We start from the raw sequence: 17,398 nt of genomic DNA, 5'->3' as shown, positions 1-17,398 counted from the left end.
CCAAGCCCAGCTAGTCACAGGAAAAGAGCATGTGCTCCTTGATGAATTGTCAGTGGTACAGTGCATTCCAACACATGCTTTCTCTTTGCATCCTGAGAAAGACCACAAACAGACTTGTGAGTGAGAAATCTGACACACGCCCCCAGTTTTCCAGCTACAATGGAGAAATTTTCATAGCCTACTGGCCTGATTTACACTTGCAAGGGGCAGTTTGAGGAGATCCAACAACTATCTCTGGAGCAGCAAGATAAATTATAGAACACCTTTCATACTAAGCAAGATTAATCTGCTTATAGAGCAGAGCAGGCAGGAGCTGCTCTAAGCCCAGATATTTATAGCTCCCTCTCTCCCATAGCATCTCCGCTCCACCACAGAAGCACCCCCAGCCCCACACGGTGCCCTCCCTCCCACTGAGCAACACTTCCGTAGTTGGCAGTGCCTGGTAAGTCACACTTGTCACCCTGCTCATAATTCCAGCGGTGACACCACAGGTGTCCAGGCAGTGTCACAGACCCTCAGCCTCAGCCCTGGTGCCTTTGGCCCAGGAGCTGGTCTGGCCTTGGCAGGGAGGTGTCAGGGGCAGCGCTCAGCCCCTGCCCCGGGCTCAGGGTCAGGCACTGCTGCTCCCCGTGCTCTGCTCTCACCTCTGTAAAAATATGTTTCATCTGAGCCTGCTTGTTCCGGAAGCGCTTTATCTTCTGGGAGATCCTGGGGTCCTTCTCCAGCTCCTCCAGAGTTGCCCACTTACAGTGGAGATAGGAGCTGCAGGGGAGGAAAAAAGTCACCAAATGTGACCAGAAGGCCCTTGGTCCCAATCCCATCCACGACACAGAGCAGCAGGGATGTGCTGGTGATCCAAAGAATGCCCAGCCCATGCCTATGACACCCTAAACTGGGGAAAGCTGCAGCCCAGGACCAGGGCAAGACCAAGCACTGAAGACGCTGCAGCTTCCCTGCTTCCCACCACCTTGACTGGCTAAGGAGGACAGAGACTGGAAAACAGGGATGCTGGGCCTGAATCGGGGATGGGATGGAGGTGGGAGCACACAGTCCTTGCTCCTGCATGCACAGAGCCCACGGCACAAAGCACCACAACACCACACGTACAAGTTCCTGTACTTGACGTAGAACTCCTCCGTCTCAAATGCCAGGCCTCCAGGATGAGCCTGAAACCAAAGAGAGGCAGCAGCAGTCAGAGCCTGTGCAGAAACTGGGGAGGCATGCTTTGTGACCCAGGTGCAGGCAGCCATCCCCTCCCTGGCCACAGGCTCCAGGCACTGAGCCCCAGGACAGTGAGGACAGCCAGGCACTTGTGCTGCTGCCCCAGAGGTGTAATAGGCCTTGGGAACATGGTGTGAGACCATCCTTGACCATGGGGGACTCAAACACCTCCTGGGCATCAGCCCAGGACTGACTCCTCTCCAGAGGCTTTCTGGTACCCAGGACAGGAGAGGCATCACATTGATCCACAGCCCAGAAAGGTGGGCACACCCCAGCACTCCACCAGGAGAGCAAGGAACAGCATGGCAGCACCAACTGCTGCTACATCTCATGTCCCTGCTGCATAGGGCAGCCAGGTCCCGTCTCTCCTCTGTCCACGGACCTCCAGCCCCACTGACATCTTTGCCACTCACCTCCTTCTGCACCATCCTGGAGGCAAGGATCTTCTCAATGATATTGGCATCATCCTCGGGAGGCTCCTGGGGACAGGAGAGGAGAGCTGTTTTTCCAGCTCATCACATGCCCTGGCACCTCCCAGCACAGACCAGCTACTTGCCCCTCTCCCAGTCCACCAGCTGGGCAGACAGAGCTGGCACTGGGAGCTGGGACAGCTGTGCTTGGGGAGCCCTTGCTGGGTGCGAGGGTGTAAGTGCTGCCTGCCCAGCTACACTCGCCCTCTGCCTGTCCTCCCTGGGGAATTCAGGCCACAGCACTGTTGGGTTTGCTGTGTGGGTCTTTCCAGCTACACCAGGACAGCTGGAGAGGGTGGTAACTCTCCCAGAAAATAAGAGGGAACTTGGGCACTTCTGCCCTGAGACTCAAGTAAGGAAAACCCCGTGCATTTCTGCTCCCAGGCACTCTCCTTTCCAGATCTTGGACATGCCCTGGCATTTATACAGCTCTGTAGTGCTGTATGGCCCCAAGGACCTCAGGAAAGCAGGGCTGTTGGGCCCTGCCACATGCACCCTCTGTTGCTGCCACCTGGCTATGGCCTCAGGACGCAGGAAACGGCATCTCACCCTACACTGTCCATGCAGCTCTTCCTGGCAGGCTCCAAGTGCTGCCTCCTTCCCTCTGCAGGCTTCAACTCTCCCCTGAGGGAATCCCCCCTTGAGGCTGCAGATCCCCTCTGCTCCCAGCACAGCCCCTCTGAGCACACGGGCTTTGCTGGAGGTGCCCTCGCACTGTCCTGCTGCCAGCCCTGAGAGCGGGGAGGGGGAGGCTCTCCTGGCTGCGTCTGTGCCAGGACCAGCCCCACCGAATGCCAAGGGACAAGAGAGTTGGGCTTGTGCCTGTCTGTGCTGCAGAGGAGAGGCACGGGAAGATTCAGGGGAGAGGACAGACACCAAAAACATGGAGCTTGCTTGGGCATTAGAAATATCAGTTCTGCCCTGTTTGGGATATGGTACAGCAGGAGGAGGAGCAAAGTGCAGAGCAGAAAAGAGAAGGGTTTTGTTCATCCCCTTCAGATGGAGGCAGAGTCTGGTCCAAGGCAAAGGAGCCCTGAGGTGTAGCTTTGCAGACTAGAAAGATTCTCAAAGAATGGCTCAGGGCATGCAGGGGGGAGGACAGACACGTGGGGCATCCCACACCTACTCACCTGAAAGTGCCTGGGAAAGCCAAGGCCACGCCCGGGGCCGCAGCAACCCTTCCATCCTCAGCCCTCAGTCGACTGCTGCCTCGGCACTATCCTTGTGTGTGGGGCAGGATGCTGGGCCCAGCACCACAACTGAGCAGGGGAACAGCAGGTCTGCCTGGGCCCTTAGCAGCCATCTGAGGCCCAGAGTGGGATTTCTGCCCTATCTGAGGAGCTCAGCCCCATGCCAGGGTAACACGGCTGAGGGGAGCATGCAGAGGTGCTCCCGTTGCAGACACTGCGCAGTGCCTGCTCCCCGTGCCCAGGCACCCACCCTGGCACTGCTGGGCTCTGCTTGACCCTGCCTGGCACAAAGGGTTTGTGTGAACTTGGCCAGGGGCACACCACAGCCACTGTGAGTGCCCTGGAGCTCCCACACTGCCCCACAGCCCTTACAATGGTCCATGGCTCATTGCTGGCTACCTGAAGGCTGCCGGAGGAGCCCTGCAGTGCCCCACAGAGCTGCTGGGGGCAGTGGCCAGGATCCAGGGGGAAAGCTGCAAGTCCAGGCCATGGACAGAGCAGCCCCACAGTCACAACACTCACATCCTGCCCTGGCAGGTCAGTTCTGACCGTGGGAGCAGCCACGGGCAGGCCCAGCTGTGCAGGCTGGCCAGGCCCCACAGCAGCCACCCAGCCTGGCTGCTACTGGACAAGTGGCAACTCACCTGGAGCAGCACAAACCGAGGTGGAAGTTCAGAACTGAGAGGAGAACGGGGTGGTAGCTCATACCTATCTGCTGCTTTGAAAATGTCACTTGGAAAGATGACTGCCAGAAGCCCAGCTGGGACACGGCCCCAGGCAGAGCTGAAGCAGCACCTGCAGCACATCCTGTGGGTGCACAGCAGCCCCAGGCCAGGCATGGATCATCAGCCAGGGCTTATCTGATGGCTGAATAACAGAGCTGACTAATACCCACCAAAGCTTTGGGAAGAGGGGACTAGAGAGGGTTACAAGAACACTGTGAAAACAACTAGTGACTGTTACTGATATCTGGCAGCTTTGTTAACGACCAGAAATGGAAGGAGCTGCAGAATCCAACACACAGTCACAGACAGGCAGGAAAATGCTGCCAGCACCCACCAGGAGCCAGCACTGAACTAGTGGGCATAGGCAGCAGGACAGCAAGGCCCAAACCACAGTGGCACCCGCTGGTCCCTGCCACACTGCCCGGCAGATCAGCTCAGCTGGCAAGTGTCAGGCTGGCATCGCTTTCTCCAAGGCACTGGTGGAGAGCAGCCAGGGCAGAAAATGATGATCTGGCACCTACAAAGCCCTCAGCTAGCAGAGACAAAACAGAAGACTAATCATAGACAGAAGCTACAGAGACCAGAGCCAAAGGTGAGCATGGGCAGTGGTTGGGTCACTTCTTCAGGGATGTGTCCAGCTATGTGACATGTTCCAAAGGTCCTATTCTCCCAGCCAGAGGGCAACAGTCGGACATGCACACCTCTCTTGCCCATCACACAGTTCCTGCAAAGCCAGCCTGCACCCATCCAGACAGACACACTCTCACCCCATCCTTGAGCTGGGACCCCCTACTTGCTTGAACATCAGCACTGACACCCCGGGACACACTGCATGAGGCGGATCCCACCCCTCCATCCCACACCCAGCACTACCTCTGCCTGCCACGCCAGAGTAGAGGCAGAGAGCGCGGAGGTTCGCCCAGCTCCCAGCACAGCGATTGTCTCGCCGTCATCATCCACAACCTTGAAATCCAGGTCCTCATTGTACTTCCTCCTCTTCACCTGCCGTCCCGAGCGTCGTTTCTGTACACAGGATGAAAAAGGCAGTGCCAGGGGACACAGGCAGACCAGGTGTCTCTCCTTGCTTGAGAGGTAGAGGGAAAGCCCCAAGGCTGCTGCTGCCCTAGCGGGATGGAGGTGGTGAGGAGAACTGGCTCTCCTTGTAGATAACTCCCCCCCGTGGTGCTCAGGTCAACATCCTGACCCACACAGCCCCACCAGCCCCCAGGGTGTGCAGCAGAGGAGCCCTGCAGAGATGCAGAGCTCACAGCTCCCCAGGCTGCAGGGCCAACCTGCCTCCTTGTGCTGTGCCAGGAAAGGGGAGCTGCCCGGAGTCAGGTGGAGAGGGACACTCAAGGCTGAGGGATGTGCACCCAACCCTGGGCCATCAGCTGACTTCAGGCTGACAGAAGCTGGCCTTGGAGCCAGCTCTCCATGTTCACTGCTGAACGTGCTCCCTGAACACTGTGCCCAGAAGCCCAATTCTTTTCCCACTCAGAGGCAGCTGGGATTTCCCCCACTGGCAGCTGAGGGCTTGGACATACCTGGCTGTCAGCTGACTCCGCAGACTCCTCTGGGCTCTGCATGGATGGGCTCAGCAGATCCTGATCCAAATCCAAACTGTTTGCTGGTATCTCATTTTTCCTCTTCCCTTTCTTCTTCTTCTCCACAGGGGTGTCCTTGCTGCCAAGGCAAACCAACAGTTAGATCCTGACCTAGGAATCTCAGGGGAGAGCCAGCAGGCACAGGGCTCTGCTCCCATTGGATCACCCAGAGGCACCTCAAGGCTCCTGGGGCCTCCCCCAGCACTGGGGACCCCCAGTTCAGAATGCTCATTGATCACCACCAAGTGTTTCTCCATCCAGTTCCAGTACTGGGATGAAAGGATCCACCTGCCCTGCCTGGGGGCTCCCACCAGCCAGGGGAACAGCCCCTCAGGGGCTGTAGGAGTTGGGGTTCAGCTCATGGGGTCCAGTGCAGGCACAAAAAGGATGTCCCCACCACAGACCCCAGCAGACCAGGGCAGCAAGCTGCCTGCTCCGATCACAGCACTCCCCACACTGGCCACACTGCCAGCCAACTCCTGGGTGTGTCAGAGAGCCCTGCCAGTAAACCAGTTTACCCCAGTAAACCTTTACACCTGTGCTGAGGCACAGGCTGCCCCAGATCACGGTTTGTCTTCCCGAGCCATAGCACTGAGTCCCCTCCCGAGAGCACAGCGGAGCAGACACTGCACGGTGCCTCCAGCCAGAGGAAGTTAAGCCCTGATGGCCATGAACACAGATGGATTCAAGTCTCACTCCCAAAGGTGCAATGGCCCATCAACAGCAGATGGTCATAGAGGGGATCTGGGCTCTGCTCCTGTGAATCCCACCACCTCCCTGAGAAACATGTGAAGACGAGCCCAGCCCCATGGCACACTCTCAGGGTAAGGGTCACCTGCACCCCCTGGCACCCAGCACAACCTGCCTGTGCGAGGAACGGGACCAGGACACAAGAAACAACAGCTCCCAACATGCCTGTCCATCCCTATCCTCTGCAAGGAACACAGTTAAGGGAAAGACTCCAAAGTGTTGGTGCCTGTCCCGGGGCTGAGCAACACCCCTTCCTCACTCCCAGCCCCGCCATCCATTCCCTCCACATCCCAGACCTGCACAGTGTCAGAGGAATGGCCAATTTCAAAGCCATGTCAAGGTTTTAGGTCCATTTAATGAGAGAAATCATTGCTTGCCTGGGACTGTCAAAAAGTAAGGGTAAAAATCTGCTCTTCAGGCCAAAAACATCCCGGCCATGCATCCAGGCTTGAATTAGAGGCCCTGAAAATGCTCTGTGAGCACTGCTTCCACTGAGCAATAACTCCCAGGATATTGATTTGTAAGTCACAATTAACAACCGCTTCATTCATGAACCAGTCGTTGACTATGATTAGAAATAATTTAGATGAAATTATGCTACCATTATCTGCCACTTAGAGGACTCCCAGCAATCATTCCATCTGCAGAGAGTCCTGACCCTGCCTCCTTGCTCTCCCCTCCCCTCCCTGTGCTGACAGGGGCCCCCAGACACCTCCCCAGCTCCGTCCCGGGCAGGAGGCACAGGGGGACACAGCTCTGCTCCCTGCACAGCTCGCCCCTGACGCTCCCACAGGCGGGTGTGCTGGTGGCTGACCCAGAGCCTGAAGCAAGTCTGAGAAGAGGCTCGAAGAGGGGCTGTGGAGGCAGAGAAGCTGCAAGGAGGACCCATGAGCTGGGCTTTCCAAACAGCAGGACTGGTACCAGGTCCTCCTGGGAAGGTGCAGGTGAGCGGGAGGAAGCAAAACAGGCTCAGGCTCTACTGGGACAGAGCACTAGGAATGTGCAGAGCCCTGTGGAACTCCCAGACTGCCACACACAGTTTCTTCTGGCTGCATGGTGGGTTACAGAGTTATATCAAATGGTCTGTTTTGCACAAAGTGGCCTCTTCACCAGGGCTCTGCTGGTGTCCTGCACAGCAAATGGATCACCTTCAACCCATCCAGGTACACGCAGGCCCTGCTGTGCCCAGGTAGGAGGGCCAGGGTTTCCAGCTCTGCAGCTGGGGCTACCCTGCCACGAGCCCCACCTCCAGCAGGGTGTCCTGTCCATGGCAGGTCACACGGTCATGGGCTGCCCTGGGAAGGTACTGCTGGCAGCCAAAGGACCTGCCAGGGTGGCACCAAGCTCCTACGAGAGCCATGAATGCCTTCAGGAGCACAGGCCTCCATGGTCTCCTCTTTCCCAGGTTTCCCCCTGCTTTGGTTGGGTCCCACAGTTCCCACTGCACGGGCACACCTCTGTGAATGGCCTGTATGGCAGGTTCTTACTGGTGGAGCAGAGGTGTTATTAGAAAAAGCTGCTAGCTGCACCCCTGATCCCAGGACCCTCCTTGGGAACCAATGCTGCATTTACATGGGCTTCATCCTTCCCTTTCTTGCCCCTCTCCACCTCCATCTCCCTGCTGTAGCCCTCCTTGGGGCCTGGAGGAGCCCTTTCCTCGCCCTCCTGGCACTGTCCATTTGATCCATCCATCCCCCATCTGCTCTGGCTCACCAGCCCAGGACAACGAACACATGCAGAGCCCCAGGCTCGAGGAAGACCAGAAGTGACAGCACTGCATGGCTCAGGGACCCTCTGGGGACGTGGCACCTGGCCCTCATCCTGCTGAGCTCCCCACACCTCCTCCTGTTCACCACCAGCCAACACCAATGGCACTGAAGGCCACCCTGGTGCTGGCTCTGCAGGCCTGGCCTCTCCAGGATCTGGCTGTCAATGAGCTCTGAAGAAGCAGGGCTGTGAAAGACCCAGGGCTCACTCCTCACCCTGCACACATGCCCTGGGCAGCCATGGTGGGAGGAAGGTGGGCAGATCCCACAGACCTGTAAAGTCCACTCGGGAGACCATTTCCAGGGAAGTGCCCTCAAGACCTACCAAACTGATGTCTTTTAACAAAGAAAGATTTTGCTGAAAAATTCCCAGCTGGCTCCTGTACTAATTGCATTTACAGTGCAAATATTTTCAGCTCATGGATTATTTACAGTACATGAGGAGGGCTCAGCTCCAACTGATGCGCCTGCTTTGTACAGGACTCTCCAAAACCACTTATTCTCACCAGTCCACAACAGTAAACCAAATGACAATGGTGCTGTTGAGACCTGCTCTGCTATGTGCACACATCCCCAATTAAAAAGAAATCAGAGCTTCTGTCCAATCAGCCTGTTAATTAAAAGGACGAGGAATTACCGGAGGCGGCGGCGCTGGGCTGTGCAGTCCCAGGGATCCTCAGGCCTCCCCCCACTGCTGGCCTTGGCTGCCAGCACAGCTCCACAGCTGCAAGGAGGGACAGGCCCTGCCACCCAGGAGAGGGACACGGGATGGGATGTGCTCCCCCCTGCTCCCCAACCTGAGCTGAGGGAAGGCAGACTGCCAGCCCCGGGGTGTGCGGGGAGCCTCAGCTGCACAGAGTTCAGGGTCGTGTTTTTCTCACTCACTCTGCCCCAGCCCCAAAACAGGCAGGACAGGCCCTCTGCCACACAGCACTTTGCTGTCCGGGTGGGACACCACCCCAAGGTCCCTTTTGCCCCAGGACACTCGACATAAGGGCCACGTCAAGGAGAGGCCAAGATTCTTCGGTCCTCTTATGGATCTGGAGTCTTGCAGGGCCTCATCCCCAAAAAGGCACCTGCCTGTCCTGTCTGTGCATGGGCACAGAGCTCACCCTGCCCTCCCAGCTGGCACATCCAGCCTGCAGCACAAGCACAAGCACATCCACTGCCACTCTCTGGGCTGCAGCTCCTGCAAGCCCACAGCCCTGTCCACACCAGGCACAGAGACATGGCCACACCACCACTCACCTGCTCTTCTTGGGTCTTGCTCTGGGGGCAGGCTCAGTGCCGCTCTTCTTGTCTTTCGGCTCCTTCGGGGCTTTGGGTTCCCGAGGTTTGCGGGGCTTCTTGGCCACTTCCCTCTGTTTGGGCTCCTTCGGCTTCTTGGACTCCTTCGCCTTTTTAGGCTCTTTTGGTTCTTTAGGCTCTCTCCTCCTCTTTGGTTTCACCTCCACAGCTGCTTTATCTCCCCCTTCCTGCTCTCCCAGATCCTTTTTCTTCCGTTTCTTCTTCACCCCTGTGCCCCCGCCCCCACTGTCCTGCATCCCATTCTGGGTGCTCGTCCGCTTCTGGGGAGCCCCGCTGGGCTCCTCCTTCGGGCACTGGCACTGGCTGCCCGTGTTCGTGGCCGTCACTGTCACCTGGTGTGGCGCCTCGTCCTGCTCCTCGCTGCTGGCAAAGGTGTCCTGTGCCTTGCACTCCCAGGCAGACGACATTGGGGAGAGGCTCAGCGCTTTTAAGGTCGGCGGCTGCAGAGAGAACAGAAAGGCGGTGAGTGAAGCGAATGGCACAGCTGGAAACAGCAGGTGCTGCGGGTGGAACCGCAGCCCCATGAGGCTCCAATCCCCCAGTGCAGCACAGCAGTGTCCCTCAGGGACTGTGGCTCGTGGCCACCACGGGCAGACACAGCTCAACAGGGAGGACGTCCCTTCCCTGCCCAACAGAGGTGACAGACAGGGGCCGTTCAGCCTCCCCACCAGCCCATGCAGGTCCCAAGCTGGCCCCAGTGAGTGCCCCAGACACGGTCCTGCCTTCGATCGGACACCCCAGACCTCGCTCTGCCGAACCCAGAGACACCCATGTGCCCAGGCCACCTCCTGCCTGTTGCCCAGAGACAGGGATTGTCCTGGTAGGGCAAGGACAGGGAATTAAGGATGCCTTGCAGCCTGCAACAACGAGAAGGGGGTACCTGCTCCATATGGAGCAGATCTTGGGGCAAAAGAGGGTTAGACATGGGCCCATCCTGCCAGCCTGGAGGTGGTACTTCCTCGTAGGGAGGCTGTGGGGCAGCTGGTGAGTGGCCCAGGAGGTGCCAGGCAGCACTGCACCTGTGGGTTCAGGGCCAATGCTCGCCCTGGCACCCCACACCCACGGCTGCCCCAGGCCAGGGGTGCTGGTTCCTTCACAAGCCACCTCCCTGGTGCTGAGGTGCCAGTGCCTCTGGCAGCAATGCCCTGGCCCTGCAGAACCCCAGCACCATTCAGTTCCTCAGGTACCCCAGAGCTGTGGGAGAGAATGTAAATCTTTACATCTTACAGGCTGAGGGCTGGAGCCCACCCAGGGCCATCTAGACACAGGGTGCTTTGTACACTTGGATTTCTGATTTGGATTAGATAAAAGCATTAAATGAAACAGACTGCGAGGGGCCAATGCCCCTGCATCCACCTGTGAGTGGGGCTGCAGGCTTGGTTGGCACTGGTGAGCACCCCTGCCTTGCCTGCAGCCCCCTGCACTGCTCTGCCCTGGCCCTTGCTGCTGTCTTGGGATGGGGGACAGCAACCATCCCACCACATGGACCAGCCATCAAAGGGCACCCAAGCAACTGGAATACATTCAGGGCCAGGAGAAAATCAGCACTGTAGATGCTGCCTCTGAGTCCACTGGCTGTGCAACAAGATCAGTCTCAGCCTTGCATTCCTCAGATCTCACAGCTGAGGGTCAGACGAACAATTTAGAATCACAGAATCACAGAATGGCCTGGGTTGGAAGGGACCTTACAGATCATCTAGTTCCAAGCCCCTGCCATGTACAGGAACATCTTTCACTAGACCAGGTTGCTCGGAGCCCAATCCAACCTGAACTTGAATACCCCCAGGGGTGGGGCAGCCACAACTTCTCTGGGCAACCTGTTCCAGTGTCTCACCACTCTCATAGCAAAGAACATCCTCCTAATATCTGATCTCTCTTAGGCTGAATCCACTCCTCCTTGTTGTCCTGTCACTACATGCTCTTGTAAAAAGTCCCTCTCCATCTTTCTTGTAAGCCCTGTTTAGGTACTGGAAAGCTGCAATTACGTCAACCCGAAGCCTTCTCTTTTTCAGGCTGAACAAACCGAATTCTCTCAGCCTTTCCTAATAAGAGAGGTGCTCCATCCCTCTAATCAACTTGGTGGCCTCCTCTGAATTTGCTCCAACAGGTTCATGTCTTTCTTGTGCTGAGGACCCCAGGTCTGGAGGCAGCACTGCAGGTGGGGTCTCACCAGAGCACAGCAGAAGGGCAGAATCACCTCCCTCACACTGCTTTCAATGGAGCCCAGGACACGGCTGGTTTCTGGGCTGCTAGTGCACACAGATGGGAAATGTCCAGCCTCTGATGCACCAGCACCCCCAAATCCTTCTCAGCAGGGCTGCTTTTGATCTGTTCATCTCCCAGCCTGGATTGATACTGGGGGTTGCCCCGACCCAGGCTTCCTGAAAGATCTGCCAGCTCTGTTCCACTCCCTTGTCCCAGAGGGCAGTCTCCCAGGGGATCCCACTGACAATCTCCCCGAAGAGCTGGCAGCCTGCTTTCCTAATGTTCAGTGTCAGTGCCTTGCCCTGGGATCCCTGTGGGCATCAGGCCCGCTGTGTCCCAGCAGCAGTGCTGGTCCCAGTCAGCAGCATTTGCCTCCAGCTGGAGCAGCCAGAAGCCTCTGGCACAGGCTCTGCCATGAACAGGCCATCAAATGCCAGCCTGTGGGATCAGGCTCACGGCCAGGGCTCGCACAGGCTGCAGACACACAGAGGGCAGGGACACCAGGTTGCTTCCCACCAAGTGCAGGCAAGGTGCTGCCAGCCCAGAAACCCTACTGCTCCCAAGGCTTCCTGGTTTGTCTTGAGGGGAAAATATTCTGTGTCACACTTCTGAAGTCCACAGCAAGCTCTGGCCATCCACATAGGACTGTGCTGCCAAGTACAGTCTGCTGTGAGAGCCTGGCTCACTGCCACTAGCCAGGGAATGGGCTTTTTCTACTTCCCCTTGAGGAGGTTCAGTTTATCCTGGCTTCTTGTCAACAGGAAAAGACTAAGAAAGCAGTGCCAGCCTTATCTGTGCTCCTGCATGGCTCCAGAGCACCCTCACCACTTGCCTGCAGCAGCCTGGCGGGTTCTTTGTGCCAGGCAGGAGCTCACTGTGCCCGTGTTGCTGCCCCAGGGAACACCACCCCTACTTCCAAAGGATGAGAGGCTGAAGGCCTGGTGTCACGCTGATGGGGACAGCAGGGAGGCTCTGCTGCAGCAGCAACCTCGGGCTGAGTGGCCTGAGACACACATCTCCATGAGCCACCGGGCTGTTCCTGGCTGTGAATGGGCTAGGGGGCCAGCAGTGACACTGCCACGCTCAGAGCCCCTTCACGGGGCAGGAGCAGGGGCAGCTGCAGGAGCGTAAACCCAGCAAACCGTAGCCCTGGGGTGCACCCACAGCCGGTGGGCAGGGCTGCTCTGCCCTGCTCTGCACCAGCTGGGGGATGCTCTAGGCCTGCGCTCTCACCCTGAGGGGGCAGGAGTGGGGCAGGGCAGGCAGCACTCTGTGCCCCGTCTGCCCAGGCTGGCCCAGCTCAGGATCTCCAGTGACAGGCTGCACCCAGACTACGACAAACCCACCTGTAACCTGGGCGTCAAGGCACCCAGGGGCACTCAGTACTACAAACTCGTACGGGATGGGGAAAACCCAACAATTCTGTTTAAATCCTGCTGCCCTCCTAAGTGGCTTCTACTTCTCAGGGTAGGAGGGGGTCTCCTTGTCACCCACTCTGTACAATTCAGTTTTTCCGTCCTCTCCCTGCAGAGCTCTCTTGGCCCAGCCAAGGTACGGGTGACACGTCACCCTCTCCTCGCAGGTGGACTGGGCCAGCTCTCAGACCACCTGCCCTATCCTGTTCTGCACCTCTTCCAACCCCACAGCCTATGGGGTGGCAGTAGGAAGCACGCAGCATCAGAGGTACCACAGCACAGTGGAAGGGTTTCTGCTCTGTTCCTTCTCTCTTCTCCCACTGAACGCACCTCTGGAACAACCTGTAGGCAGATGCCAAACTCTCTGCCAGCATTTTACAGTCTCCTCCAGGAATAGGGACAGCCCCAGTGACAACATGTGCATGGCTGGTTCCCCATGGCTTTACTGGGCACACCCTGAGACTTTTCTCAGCTCTTCAGTCTCCATTTCCGTTTCAGGGTCTCAGATGGCTGCAGGAATCAGCCAGCACCTTTCTTCCCCGATCCACACTGTAAAAGCAGCAACATCTTCCCTGTACTTTGCTTCCTTGCCTTTAACCAGTCACTAATTTACAACAAGAGCTTTTATCAGGACAACACTTCACTTCTTTAAGAACATTCGGTGAGATATGTCCTCAACAGCTGGTTGGAAGCCCATGAGCCCTGCACCAGCCCAGCCCAACTTCAGCTCTGTGATCCAGTTATCTTTAAAACCCCTGGCAGATTGCAAGGACGAACTCTGCTTTGCAAAAGCCAAGCTGACTACTTACCAGTGTAGTATTTTCAGACATAAAGTGTTTATTATAATTCCTTACTATTTAATTCAATACCCAAGTGAACCTATTGGCCTCTAGTTTCACATTTACTCCCCCCTTCCCTTCCATAACATGGCCCTGATCGGCGATGTCCCCAACATTATTAGCAATTCCCAAATATCATCAGGCTTACAAATCCAGAGTAAACACCATCAAAGCAGGTGGCTTGCATTACTTTGCTCAAAAATGTCTTTATCAAACCCTTTAATTTAAGGGCATCTCTGGCATCAGGGATGGTTTTGGGTAGGGAGCCTTCCTGATCGAGCTGTTCTGCCAGTGCTCCGTTTCCACAAGCCCTCATTCAACACCTTATTTACCCTGTGACTCCTCCTAAAGGCTTTTTAGTCCTGAGATGGTTGGAAAAAGACTTGTTATTAGACCCTGTGTCCTTAGTGGTTCCTAAAAATATACACAGTCCTGCCTTGCTACAAGTTTACTTTTAAATTCACAGAGTATGTCTCCTTTTTCTTACTACAATTTAACTAAAGAGAAACATCATTTTCCATTCAACTGCCCCTTCTACATGTCTTTGCACATGCCTACCTAAGCATGCAGCTTCGTTGCTTCTGGGTATTTTGGAGTGGGGGAGAAGTAAAGGTCATGACTTCCAGGTTTCAGCAGGTGACGCCCATCTCTGAACCTCTGGTACCCAACACAAGCAGCCTCTGCTTCCCCAGAACACTTTTTACCCTTAGAACCTTGTCTTTGCACTGTTTCTCAACTGGCACTTTTTTAGTGATGATTGTAATGATTTCATGTTTCCATAACACACTTTAATGTAATGTTTGTAATTTTTTTTATTCACAGAGGAACCTTCTATAAATTACATTTCATATAGTCCCTCGGGATCTGCTGCAGTACCAAGTCTTGTCCCATGTGTCTAACTAGTGTCAAAGAGAAGATCAGGGCAAAAATGTTTGAAACTTCCCCAGAGAGCCGTGGAGACTAACAGACAGCACTTCTAATTGCACAACCCATTCTAGGGCAAAGCCAGGGTCAGGGTGAGCCTTAATGCTGTGTTTCCTTAACTGGAAATTTGTTTCATTTACAGTCTCAATTTGACTCCTGAGTTTTTCTTCAGGGGTGGGGGAAAACACCACCAGGAGATGGGAGGCAAAGCTGTTCCTACCCCTGGTCCTCAAAGGGCTCCCTCCTCTCTCCCAAACTGCTGAGCCTGCGAGATGCACCAGCCCCCCCAGCCCATGAGGGTCACACAGCACCCTGAGCCTCTCCAAGCCCTCCAGCAAAGCTCACAGGGATGTAAAGGGACAGTTCACAAACTCTGCTTGGCACATGTGCAGGAGCTCAGGGGCAGTGAAGTTCAGCAGTGTTACCCCATACCTGCTCAGGGTAAGGACCAGCTCAGGCCAGTGGGACTGCCTGTGGTCTGAGCCGGGTGTGAAACCCTCACCCTCTCCCTCACCTGCCTGTGCCAGGTACCTGCAAAGGGAAGAGCAGAGGAGAGGAAACTTCAAAGAGAAGAGGGGGGTGAGGAAGAAGGAGGGAACTGGGGGCAGGACAGTGCAGTTAGGGACAGGGGGCCAGGATGACACTAGGATGTTATGTGATGAGAATCCTAAGAAGCAAGTGAGAATGGAGAGCAGCAGGCAGCTCTGGGTGAAGCCAAGAGAAAACTGGGCCCAAGCACCTGGGAGAGGTACAGCAGAAGAGGTCAGGCTTGGCTGGATGGGGTAAAAGATTCTGCACCTTTTGCCCAGCCAGGAGGGAATCATCACACATCTAGAGCCCTGTTACCTCCATGGCCTGTGAGACCCTGACTCCAAAGCTCCTGGGTTCCCACCCCATGGCCAGTCAGCCTAGCAACATCTGCTGCCCCATAAAGGTGGCACTGATTACATAGGTTGTGCACTTGCCATGGGATATCTGGGAGAGGTAGGAGCAGAGGGAGGCTCCCCTGGACCCACGTGGCAGAAGTCACAGGCCAGCAGAGCCAGGACGTATGATGAGGATGAAGCAGATGTTGCATCAGCACTGCTGGATGTTGGAGTCTCTTCACCAGCCAGCACCACTCCTGATCCATACCCAAACCTTGCAGTACTGCATGAGTTTGGGTGCAGGAAGGGAGAAGGACCAACAGATTCGTGTCCACCCCACTGCCCACCCTGCAAACTCTCCCCTCCAAGAGCACAGTGTTCCCAGCAGAGCAAAGCTCTGCCACAGCCTCGGGACCTGAATGGCAGCTCCATCCAGCAAGGAGGTCACAGGTGAGAACTTCTCATGGTTATAGTCAAGAGCAGATCCAGCTGCCCTGGCTACCAGGCTCAAGACAACATCCACATAACAGTTTTGCTGGGCAGGGTGACCACAGCCAGCAGCAGTGACCATGCCACATCCCACCTTGCATCCAAGTGCCAGGACCATTCAAACCCCATTTGCTGCAGGCTTGGTCAGGCTTTCCTACAACCCGTCAGGAGAGCCCCACAGAAGCCCTGCATTTGGGTCTAGGGCATGGCTTAAACCCCAAAGAGATTTGTTCTGTATGTGGACTGTCCTTTGACTGCAGAGGCCATCAAAGGTTTCCACGCTCTTTAAGCAGAGACTGATGCCCAGGTGTGGCCCAGCACCCCTGCTGCTTGGTTTCCCCCCACAGCACCGACCAAAGCCACCGGCCAGGCTGCCATTGCACCAGCAGCCCAGGATGGGCACCGTGGCACAGCTCTGCCTCCCTGAGATGGTCACGCTGCCTGCCCCCAGCCCACTTTATCTGCACAGTTGGCTGCAGAGCCCGACGGGAGCACAACAGGCAGCTTCTTTCACAGAGGCTTTTGGCAGAGCCGACCTCTGCAGCCACTGCCATCCCCACCAGCGGCACGCACAGCGTGGGCTGTTGCGTTCTGGTTGCTGGATGTCCGCACCCCTCGTTTCCAGCTCTTAAAGCAATGCAGCAGAAGCTAAAAATACACAAGTGCCACCTTCCATCATGTCTCTGAGCAGGCTCTGCAGTCACCATGGGATGTGCATGACGGAGGTGGGGCCTGGCTCTGTTCCTGACACACTCCACCATGACGCAGCCTGCAACAACTACGGCCGGGAAGCTCCGTCTCGTGACCAGGACAGCCCTGGTAGCGGGACATGCGTTCCCATTGTGCTGGAACAGGGCACAGGTGAGGCAGAGGGCAACACTGCTGCCCTGGGCTGTCCAGGCTGCCCTCCCTGCTCAGTCCTCCCTGTCAGAGTGGGAGGGAAGGCAAAGAAGGAGCATGGGAAGAGAGCCTGTGCAGCCCTTGGACCATGGGGGAGGACCAGGACCATGCTCCTGGCCATGGGTACAGGGTACATTGCTCCCCCTGCCCTTTATCCTTACAGAGCAGGTGCCCAAAACTTCTCCACGCACCCAGCTCCAATGGTCATCGTACCTGATAGTCTCATCGTGACCGAAAGAAGCCCAAGATGGACCAGCAGCCCACGGACACCCCTGGGACAGACTCACAAGTGCCGTTAGGCTCTGATGGCTCCTGCCTCCTTGCACTGGCTCCCACTGCTCAGGAACCTGCTCCTGCCCCAAGGAGCTCCGATAACAACCGTCAGCAGAATCTGCAGCGAGCAAAGCTCACCTTTTGCTTAAACAGACCCATGAAATTTAGGAAAGGCAAGCAGAGCTCCCACAGATCCTCCTACAGGCCTCCCTGCTGCAAGGGCTGCCCAGCAGCCACACAGTGCCTGCAGCTCTGGGCTGATCCCCACTGCATTCCCACACCGCCGGCTGCAGACCACAGAGCATTCCCATCACCTCCAAGCCCAGGCTGAAGAGCCAGAAGAAACCTCCAGAAGAAGGCAGGAGCTAAGGGGTCACAGGGCTTTCAATCTCTCCAAGAGGTAAGCAATGCTGTTCTGCTCTCACAGTCCATGCAGGATGGGAGCATTTCCAT

General features: G+C 56.4%; 1 protein-coding gene across 10 annotated transcripts in view; it reads right to left on the bottom strand.

The window, feature by feature from the left end:
- The window catches only part of CHD6 (chromodomain helicase DNA binding protein 6), an 86,318-nt gene that overhangs the window by 34,647 nt on the left and 34,273 nt on the right, over positions 1–17,398 (bottom strand). For all 10 annotated transcript variants that reach the window (XM_050313719.1, XM_050313716.1, XM_050313715.1 and 7 more), the window contains 6 exons: positions 8,975–9,474; positions 5,151–5,289; positions 4,480–4,629; positions 1,635–1,700; positions 1,108–1,166; positions 645–762 (listed from right to left, as the gene is read on the bottom strand). In XM_050313719.1, the coding sequence (XP_050169676.1) occupies positions 645–762; positions 1,108–1,166; positions 1,635–1,700; positions 4,480–4,629; positions 5,151–5,289; positions 8,975–9,441 (999 nt within the window). In that variant the 5' untranslated portion in view covers positions 9,442–9,474. The remainder of the gene's footprint in view (positions 1–644; positions 763–1,107; positions 1,167–1,634; positions 1,701–4,479; positions 4,630–5,150; positions 5,290–8,974; positions 9,475–17,398) is intronic.

Source organism: Myiozetetes cayanensis, unplaced genomic scaffold, assembly GCF_022539395.1.
Source record: "Myiozetetes cayanensis isolate MyiCay16 unplaced genomic scaffold, myiCay2020 scf19, whole genome shotgun sequence".
In the NCBI taxonomy this organism is placed as follows: Eukaryota; Metazoa; Chordata; class Aves; order Passeriformes; family Tyrannidae; genus Myiozetetes; species Myiozetetes cayanensis.
Note: the sequence above shows the minus strand (reverse complement) of the source record. Positions and strands in the feature narration are given on the sequence as shown.